The sequence below is a fragment of the Coenobita brevimanus genome, chromosome 45, assembly GCF_032717465.1.
Source record: "Coenobita brevimanus isolate Jiangsu-jjx chromosome 45, ASM3271746v2, whole genome shotgun sequence".
NCBI lineage: Eukaryota > Metazoa > Arthropoda > Malacostraca > Decapoda > Coenobitidae > Coenobita > Coenobita brevimanus.
Window position 1 is genome coordinate 5,522,276 of NC_136998.1, and position 10,726 is coordinate 5,533,001.

At 37.9% G+C, this 10,726-nt stretch overlaps 1 protein-coding gene across 1 annotated transcript; it reads right to left on the bottom strand.

Moving 5' to 3' along the window:
- Positions 1 to 1,098: 1,098 nt before the first annotated feature.
- On the bottom strand, positions 1,099 to 1,476 carry LOC145398393 (uncharacterized). The gene has a single exon (XM_080271269.1). It carries the CDS (start codon positions 1,474 to 1,476, stop codon positions 1,099 to 1,101), a length of 378 nt encoding a protein of 125 aa, XP_080127395.1.
- Between the last annotated feature and the right edge of the window lie 9,250 nt (positions 1,477 to 10,726).

The window sequence follows — 10,726 nt, forward strand, 5'->3', positions numbered from 1 at the left end:
TGACTTGCATGTGGTATATTCATTTTAAATTATATCCAGTCACAATGATCTTTCAGTAGTTCTGTTCTTATTTTCTCTTGATCCATTTCTTTTAAACATGTCATCAACTCATTCCTAGCACCAACAAAGTTTGTACCCTGATCAGATGTCAACTGAAGTACTGGTCCCCTCCGTCCTATGAAGGGATAGTAGGCATTGATGAATGAGTTTGTGTTCATAGTGTTGGCTGTTTCTAAGTGAATGGCACGTGAAGTCATGCAAGTAAACAATACACCATACCTTTTCAGTTCCTTACGTCCTTCCTTAATAAAAAAGGGTCCAAAGAAATCAACAGCAGAATAAGTAAAAGGAGCAGTAGGTTCTAACCTACCTGTAGGAAGATCCGCCATCTTTTGTTCCTGTGTACTTCCTCTGACCTTTCTACAAATGGTACACCTGGAAATGTGCTTAGTTACTAGAAAAGATCCTCCTATAATCCAATACCCAGACCCTCTAATTTCATTTAGTGCGATGCCTCTACCTTGATGTTGTATTTTTTTAAGGTAGTAACAAATCAACAAATCAGTTATGCGAGATTTCTTTGGTAATATGGCTGGGTGCTTCTGTCTTTGTGCACATTTGCTCTTCTGATCTTTTCACCTACTCTGATAATCCCATTTTCATCCATGAATGGATCAGGCTTATACATCTGACTTGATTTCTTTAAGACATTTTTCTTGTTTCTTCCAACACCACAAATTAACTCTTTCTTGTTAATTTTGTTCATCAATGCTCTTTTTTCTTATGGGAATGCTTGTGCCTGAAGTTGTTTAGTATCTCATTTTCAGCTTCTTTCAATGCTGCTGCAGTCACGGGAATATACTCAGACTTGACAAATTTTGTTTAGCTGTTTTTACATTTTGCTTACTTTGCTCTTTGCCTTTGATTTTTTTTCAGAAGTCTGAGGCATACTGCAGTAGCTCTGGTTGCACGATGCCAATCTGAGAATTACATCAGTCTGTCTAGGAATGATGATGGCTCTTGAGCTTCTGTGAGACATGATACAACTTTCTTCACTTCAGGATCATCTTCTGCAACAACGAAGTCTTCTACTGATGCTTAAGTTGTGTCAATTGATTGCCAAAGAAAGTATGGTCCATGCCACCACTTAGAACTGTGAATCATGGCTTGTATTGGCATGCCTCGTGATGCATAGTCAGCTGGGTTATTTTCTGTTTCAACATACTTCCAATGTGCTGGTGATGTTTCATCTCTTATTTGCTGCACTCTGTTTGCAACATACACATGGAATTTCTTAGCATCGTTACAGATATAGCCTAGCACTACTTTGCTATCAGTCCAAAATACTTCTTTGACATCTTGGTAATTCAACTGTCTTCTCAGAACTGTGTGAGCTCTTACTGACACAACTGCTGCTGCAAGCTCTAACCTTGGAATAGTGATGACTTTAAGTGGTGCTACTCTTGATTTTGCCATTACAAGTGCACAGTGCATCTGACGTTTGTCATTAATCAGTCTAATGTAAGAGCACTGTCCATAACCTTCCTGACTACCATCTGAGAAATGAAACTCAACTGCTTTAATTTCTCCAAATGCTTCAGGTTTGTAACATCTTGGTATTTTCACTTGTTGCAACAAGTGCAGCTCATTTCTCCACTGTTCTCATCTAGACTTCATGTTTTCCGGTACAGCATTATCCCAACTTACCCCATCTTTACACAGATCCTGGAGTATTCTTTTTCCATTTAGAATGAAGGGAGATACTAAACCTACGGGATCAAATATGGAGCTTACATTTGATAAAATATCTTTTCTTGTTACAGGCTTACTACTTAAATTGATCCTAAACTGAAATGAGTCAAATTCAACACACCACTCTACTCCAAGTGTTCTCTCAATAGGCAGTGAATCCTTGTTGAGATTTAAGCTTTTGATGCATCCTGCCATCTTTTCTGGACTGATGGCTCCTAGTACCTCCTTCCTGTTGGACAAGAACTTATGAAGCTTGAAGCCTCCTTTCATGCACATTGCCTTACTGCTGTTAATCAATTGGATACCTTCAGCTGCTGTAGGTACAAACTTTAACCCATCATCTACTAAAAAATCAATTTTGACAAACTTAGCTGCGTCAGATCCAAACTCAAGCTCGTTATCATCAGCTGTTTTCTTTAATGTGAAAATTGTAACACTTGGTGATGAAGTAGCTCAAAACAAGTCACAGTCATGCTATATTGAATAACTTCTTTGTCCAGATCTTCATTTTTCACTACAAAAAGCGTAGCAAGTCCTTGTGTTCAGGAGACACATGCACCTGATGATACACTGCAGAAATATCACTTGCAAATGCTACCTCTTCTTGGCGAAATCTGCATAACACTCCAATGAGACTGTGTTTGAGGTCTGGTCCTTGTAATAAGTGACTATTTAGTGATTGTTTCTTGTAGCTAGCACTGCATTCAAATACCACTCTTAACTTGCCTGGTTTCTTTGGGTGATACTCCCCATGATGAGGTATATACCACACAAACCCATCTGCTCTTGCTAACTCCTTGGCTGGAACCGCTTCTGCATACCCACGTGTTATCATGTCTTGCGCAGACTTCACATAATCTTGATAATATTTCTTGTCATCTTTGAGCTTAATTTTCAGTCTATCTAGTCTGTAAACAGATAAGTCTTTGTTGTTTTCAAACTTGACATTTTCATTCTTGAGAGGAAGTGGCATCTCATAATGTTCTTCTTGTGGCTTGTATACTCCCTCTTTCATTTTTGTCATGAAAAGTTTGTCTTCATATGAGATGGGAACGTCATCTGTCTGTCTGTCATTAAAGTCCAGCACAAACATTTTCTTGACTTGCTGTGGGTTGACAACCTCCTTTACTTGAGTTGGAACAACTAGGAAGCTAACTTACCTTTCATTATTGATGACGACTTCTTGGGCCATAGTCCTGTCCTGTACAATGCTATCTTCTGTGCTTCTGTCGCCACAGACCTTTCCTATTATACCCCATCCTAACTCTGTCCTTCTAGCAAAGGGATTGGGATAATTTCCTTTGGCTTCAGTGCTTTAGTACAGCTAAGTCCTATGATGAGACCAATTTCTACATTAGAGTCATATGGCATCAGTTTATCTGCTATTCCTTTCATATGTGGCCTATTGTTTGCAGTCTCGGGTCTTGGTATCTGATCTCGTCTGGCTGGTATATGTTCTCTAGAGTATGTATAGGGAAGGAACACTTCTTTCTGTTCATAAACTCCCTTTACTAAAAGCCTTTGTACTTTGGTACAAAGCACAGTATCTTCTCCCATCACTGTAGCTAACTGCAGATGTACTTGTGGTCCAGTTGTTTTAACTTTGTCTAGAGTAGTCCCTTTAATAAAGCAGACATCAGACAGATCATCTAATAAAGCATAAACCAAGACTCTGTTTGATGAATCACTGCTGTGGTACAGCCACACTGGAACAGTCATGCTGTGTGTATCTCCTACGAACGATCTGTTGATTTTAATTCTGTTTGAGACAGCATTGTCCTCTGTCTTGGACTGTTGTGATTTCTCAGTTTCCTTCTCTTTGATTCTTTCAAGTATGGCTTCATGAAAAGATGTTGGATGACGTCTTTTACATACTGTACATACTTTCCTTCTTTTGCAGTTTTTCATGATATGTCCATACTTTAGACAACCCCTACAGATAAATGACTTCTGTACATATTCTACCTTTTCCTTATTGCTAAGCTCATTGAACCTTTTACATGTGTCTAGTTCATGTTCTTCTTTGCAGTAGATACAATGTGGCCCTTTGATGTTTTGATTATTGTCATCGTTGTCCTTTAAGTCCTTTGTTTCTTGTCACCCTTGTGCCTTTGATCCTTTTGTGCCTCTACTTCTTTCACTCCAGTTGTGTTGGCTACAAGAGTTTTTACCCCAGATCTGTTTGTTTCTGCTTTATCTTCCTTCTTTCCCTTTGAAGCAGCTGTGTTATGCTTTTGACTCATTGCATTACTGCACTATAGGATGAGATTGGATGACAAGCATTCTTCACCTCATCTGGTATGAATTGACAAAAGGCATAAAATGGAGGGTATTCTACGTGTGTGGAGAACCAGGTGTGGACTACTGAATTCCATCTATCAATTAAAGGTGGGGGGTAACTTCTGTAAGATTTTGCTATTTTCTTGAGGATCATTTAAAACATTAAGGAAATTTGTTTTGTTCATTATTGTCAAACAGTTCTGCAGGAAGTCAGATAATTTCTGTAGTGCTTGACCATCATTATTTGAGATCTTTGGCCACTCACTCAGTTTTCTTCCATAGGCATTTGCCACTATGAACTCATTACCAAATCTATCTTTCAGTGTACTTTTAGCCTTACTGAAAGCTTCTTCATTATGGATACACAAAAGTCCTCTAATAGCTTCTTTGGCTTCCCCATCAGTGTACCTTCCTAGGTAGAAAATTTCTCTGTCAGATTTGTGACTCGCGACTCTATGAATATTTCAAAATTCTTTATCCAGGATGGAAACTCTAATAAATCTCCTTTGAAAATCTCTGGCTCTGGGCGAGGCAATTCACTTGTGTTTTTGGATGACAAAATATCTACCACACCTTTTAATATAATCATATCCACTGACTGACTTGGTGTATCATGCTTACCTGATGCCTGTGACTTTAAATCCTGATTTTGTTTCAAAACTCTTAGCTTTGGACTCACCTGCAAAAATGTCGGATTTAGTTTGGACATGTCTCTTTCTAATTCACCCATTTGACAGTCACTTTCGGTTCTGATATGCTAGGTTTGATTTTCTCACCTTCTGTCAGTCCTTATGATTCAGAGAATTTTTGAAGATGCTGTAGAAAGAGGTACTGATTTTTTTTTAAATTATTATGTGGAAGCAAAGGCTTTGGAAATATAGTGTTGATAAGTATAATTGGGAGTTGCAGTATCTGATGAATGAGGTTTTGTGTGTGTTGGAAATGAAATTTGAAACTAAATAAAAGAATGTGTAAATGTACAGTTATTCATATGAATAAAGTATGGACTGCATAGTGAGGCCCAGTGATCAGGGTATGGAAAATGTGTAATGAGAAACAGGAGCATCGATGATGAAGTGGGAGAAAAATTAAGCCTATAGCAGGGAAGTAACACTGCAGGTGCATTAAAGTTAGTCATAACGATTATGTAGGTGAGCATGGAAGCAAAGAAGTCATTTACAGGACAGTACAGTGATTCCATCACTTGGATAATGCTGGAAGGACACACACCAAGCGTGAGACCCGAAGAAATGAGTTAGCTGAGAGTAGCATGAAGATCATGGTACAAAACCAGACAAACAAATGAAGACGTTCGACAGTGTGTTGATGTGAATGTGCTGCAAAGCACGAGTATACGGCGAAGTACCCGTGGTCGTTTGGCCACGTGGAATGAACGGTGAGCGAAAGAATGATCATGAAAGTCTATGTGGGCGAAGTTGACATTGATGAGGTATAGGGATTTTACAGGGGAACTGTAATAAAGGTAATGAGAAAGGAAGAAAGCTGGTGCATTGATGATGACAGAGGGACATGAAGGCGATTTGTCTGTTGCCACGCCCTCCTGGAATTAAGGTATCTGGTTGTAGACAGATAGACACACAGATAGATAACAGGGTCGTAATTTCTGGGAGGGCTGGGGTGGCTATAGCCCCCCAATGTTTTCTGTATATTTTCTGTATTTCAACTATGATTCAGGGCTTATAAGGTTGAACTTGAAAAAAAAAAAAAAGGAAGAATAACTCTGAGTAGTTTTGTTGAAAATTTAAACAAATCCACGTGTGTTTGATCGAATATTTCTAAATTTGATCCAAGCTGATCATAAACTAAGTCGTAATAGTACTTAGATACTGATTATTTTATCATTTGCAAAGAATAAATACAGGGAGGTATATTTCAACCCAAGTCCTACTGCAGGCGTGAAAGAACAATCTTGGTAAAGGTGCAGTATAGTGCAACAAAAATATAAACTGGCCAAATTATTAAACTAATTCACAGTTCACAGTTCGAGTTGAAAGTACAGATTGACAGGAAGTGAAGCCTTTTATTTAAACAAGAATCTCCATCATAAACGTCCATGCCTCATTAAACATCAGCGTTTAGGTAGAATCAAACTGAAAAATTTTGGACGGTTTGCAAAATTGAGCTTTTTGATATAATTTTAAGTATCTAGTATGGAGTTATATACATGTGGTGTAGCACCCCCCAAAATATGTTGAAAATTGCGGGCCTGGATAGATAGATAGATAGACTGGTTTATACACAGATGTTGAGACTTCAGTGTGGTCGGGAATTTTGGTAGGGTACTTTAAAAACTGTTCAAAGTCGTTAACTATGCTTCGCCACTAAGTATACTGAAATAGAAGGATGAGAAAATGTTTTCGATCATTTGAGTATTTGCTGTAAATGAGGAAGTAGTTCACACCTGTAATAATATTATTAAAAGATTGATATGATGACTGTGGCCAGTGTGTGGAGAACTCAGTTAATTCGCACACAGGGAGAACTATAGCAAGAGTTAGTTTTGCTCACATACACGCAACAACAAACTTTGGTTGTGACATGAGCAGATGAAAACGTAGGAGAATGTGGTATATGGACAAACGTCAGTGGTCATAGTAGAACTTTGCGAAGGAAAATAGTAAGAACCTTGCAGGAAAGGTGCTGTTCAAAAAAGAACATTTCAAGGAAAGGGCACGAATGTTGCAGAAATTATTCTACACAATGTTCCTGGATATTTCGTTTCGTATTCAACTACGGGATGATTAGATGATGGGGTTATTTATGACTGTTCCACTTTTTTTTTTTTTAAATGTCAGGAGATAGCATAATTGTTGTAACATTTAACCCGAGGCATCCCGTCGACATATGGGTACGTTGCAACATTTTGCATTTGCCAGTCCCGTCAATTGCAAGGTTCATAATTTGCACAATTTTCAATTTTCGTGAGTGATTTTTCATACATATACACAGGACATCTTCCTCTATTCCTCTTCAAGATGCCAAGCAGGGACAATGCCTTACACCACATAACCCCCCCCCCCGGCATGGCATTGTTTCGGCAATTCACCTGTAACCAGTGACCTAGCCAATAAAGACATTCAGGGCCAGAGTGATTCCCCAATCAATGACAATGTGAAGGACAAAGTTTACATAGCATTAGAGGAAGAAACAGTCAGAAATGATGAATCAGGTAATGTGGCAAAAAAAGGTCAGGTATGGTGATGAGTTAGTGAGTGAAACAATGCTTATAATGCCTATATTACTGTTTGAAAACCAATATACTCTCGTACTACATATAAATTCGTACCACGTAAATAAATAAATACCATTTATGAGTGGTGTGAAATAGTTACCGTCCCATAGAACTCGTTTTCTTTGGTGCCAGCCTGTTAGAAAGCCCAGCAAGGTAAGGAGGTACTGCTACCTGGATCGAGTATTTTAAACCTCAGGTGAGCGATTTCTCAATGAATTTTCGATGTTTCTCACCAAAAGCGGAGGTTTTAGCCAAAAAAAAAAAAAAAAATCCAAAATAGCTCGGGATTGGGGTGTGTCGGAGGTGCGAAATAGCTCAGGATGTGACTGGTTAAGATGCATGTAGGTTGATGTAGATGCTATGGGAACAATGTACGGACGTTGATTTCTGTCCATGTTATTGAAACACTGAAAAGTATCCGCAGACAAATATGGCCTTAAGCTGAGTTCTGAAAGCTATTGTACCGGGCGCATCAGCTTCTTGTATCGTCAGCCTTCAGTTTACATTGAGACAACCGCAAATTTCAACCGGTGCTACAACCCCTGCCCCACTGACTTCACGATCTCTCCCTTGATTTGAAAAAAAAAAAAAAAAAAGTCCATCCATAGCCAGACATCACTGTACCGGAAGGAATCAGTGGAGTTTGTTTAACACTCACTGTGAGGTCCTCCCCCCCCCCCCCGCAACTGGAGTAAGCCGACTGTGTTTAAGAGAAAATATAGATGGAATTATAGTAAAGTGGTTAAAAACGTCCATGGCAAATGTTTTTATTTCGCAAAAATAAAGTGTTCCACAATTATACTAAGGCTGCCCACGTTTACAGGCCCACTACTCAATTAATTTAGGATATGAAAGGTGCAAACCTGATTAGAAAACAGAATTAATGGATTGATATCTGAATTATTCATAATGTCGGTTACGGTAGTTTTAAGTTCTGAAGTTGTTCTCATCATTAACTTTTTCTTACATTTCGTCACATAAATATGATAAGAATACCGGTGTTATTTAACAGAACAGATACCAAGAATTTTACTGATAACTTCCTAACTCTATGGATGTAGGAATTTTACAACAATTCGTGAGGGCAAGCACTTGGGAGTACCAACGTTATAATGCACTAGTGTCTACCGCATCTGATATCATTAACAAAAGACCCAAATAATTCCGACTATATATATTTCTCGCGGCATCGTAAGTTTAGATAAGAAGCGGCTGGCTAGGCGGGTAATAATGTGAGTGTAAACCTGGTGGCGGCAGGGAACGTGGCTGCAGCGGCTGATAGTGGATGAGTTACGGCACGATGGCATCATTAATACCTCCAGTAATTATTTCACCAGCTTGAAACTATCCAAATCTAAGCAAAATGTCTGGTATTAGGGTTAATGAAACAAAGTAATGCTTCTTAGTTATTAGTGAGAGGAGATTAGTGCCTGGCGACAATATGAGTCTTAATAACAACTCCTTTCAGATAAAATGTTGTCAACTGGCTGAAAGACTTAATACTTCCACGCGGCGAGTAGTTCGCATAGAAACATACTGATCATATTAGTAACTGACAAAGCCCAGTACCATAGTTTATGTACGGAAGTATGTTCTTGATCTACAGTGCTTGAAGTCTCTCCTTCAATATATATATATATATATATATATATATATATATATATATATATATATATATATATATATATATATATATATATATTCAAGCACTGAAACTAACGAACAAGATGTATGACTAGGTCATACATTGCCTAAAAAGTGAGGTGTACAAATTTCTCAAGAAGATGGAATTCACTTGACACTGGAAATCCATATTTAAGACACTCTGGTTCCCGAAATATATTTTTAATAAGTACTGGAAAAACGCCACTTTCTTTTATTAATTTACCTGTATATATACACACACTATATTCATCACTTATAATGTGTCGGTTGATGGGGTTTGAAGTTCAGTAAGCGTCATTATATTTTGATTCAGCATTTTGGCTTACAGTTAATAAAGTAGCAACTCATAAATAATAGATACTCTTAAATCAGTGATGGCAGTGAACAGTAATTCCTAGAGAAAATCACCCTGTTAAATAGAGGAAATAAACTTTGCTGATGTTCATTGTTATAGTTTCACGTGAAAATCAGCCAACATCGTAAATGTCTTAATATTTGGGTAGGTTGAGTCGTAAACAGAACATCGCTCCGTTTTCTACAATATATATATATATATATATATATATATATATATATATATATATATATATATATATATATATATATATATATATGCAATTAAGCATAAAATGTATGTTATCTACTGTCTATTCCTTCCCTCACTCACTCACCCTCCCACCCCCCTCCCCCCCCAAAAAAAAAAAAAAAAATAAGTTACACCAAATGTATTGTAACAGTGGTAATGCAACAAAAATACAAATAACGCATCGATCCCACAGAATTCCTCCTCACTTTGCTAAATGACAATGTTAATGATAACCAGTCAAACTCGAAAGGATTCGAAGCAGGATGATGCACAGAGAGGGAGAGAGAAAGGGTTCAAACAGCCTGTGTTAATACTTTCACTCCGATTATTTTTTCTGTGTTATGTTCTTACTATCTCCAAAAGATGTTTTGAACTGCATAGGTTAGATGAAGCTCTCATTTACCCCTAAAATGTGAGAACTTATATAAGCTGGAGAGAGAGAGAGAGAGAGAGAGAGAGAGAGAGAGAGAGAGAGAGAGAGAGAGATTAACTTCTCTGAGGCTCAATATTAATTTCTATATATTCGCTCTTAATAAACCGGTTGACATGAAATTTGTTACTTACATTTTTCAGTTCATTACAGTTTTTCCAGTTACAAAATTCTGAAACAGGTCTTATTCAATGGTTAAACATAATAATCCTCGGTGTTGCAAGATTTTTTTCGTTGCAGCTTATCCACTAGCATGGTTGTATTCTCCCAAGTAATGTCTTCAGTTCGCTAATCTAGTGTGTGAGCTGGGTTTGTACTGTAAATCGTCTTTCCTGAAGGTGACCCCACAACCAGGGAAAAAGTAGAATTTAACTGTGAAGATTGAGATTACGGGGTTAGTTACTTAGTACGGCATGATGCTAGGCTCAACAGTTGACCAGCTGATGCCGCTCTGGTTTCGTTCCCAGCATATATCTCTTTTAATTTCAAACGCCAGAGAGTTCTCAGATGCAGTACATGACTGGCAGTGAATAAAGTACGGAAGCTGGAGTTTCATTTAAATCCGACCAAGATACTGTACATTGGTGTTCTTCTGATACTTCGCCTTTATTTGTACTTGGTCAGCATAAAGAAGATAAAGTTCTGGCTATCACTCTCCCTCCGAGAATATTTTTTCTAAGCCTCTTACTGATAAAGATGCAAACTGGTCATAGTTTCTTCTGTGAGATACTTGACAGTCAGTTAGCGTACGAAGTAAGAA

Excerpts from the sequence above, each read along its gene's own strand:
- LOC145398393 (XM_080271269.1), bottom strand. The coding sequence starts at position 1,476 with ATGGCAAAATCAAGAGTAGCACCACTTAAAGTCATCACTATTCCAAGG.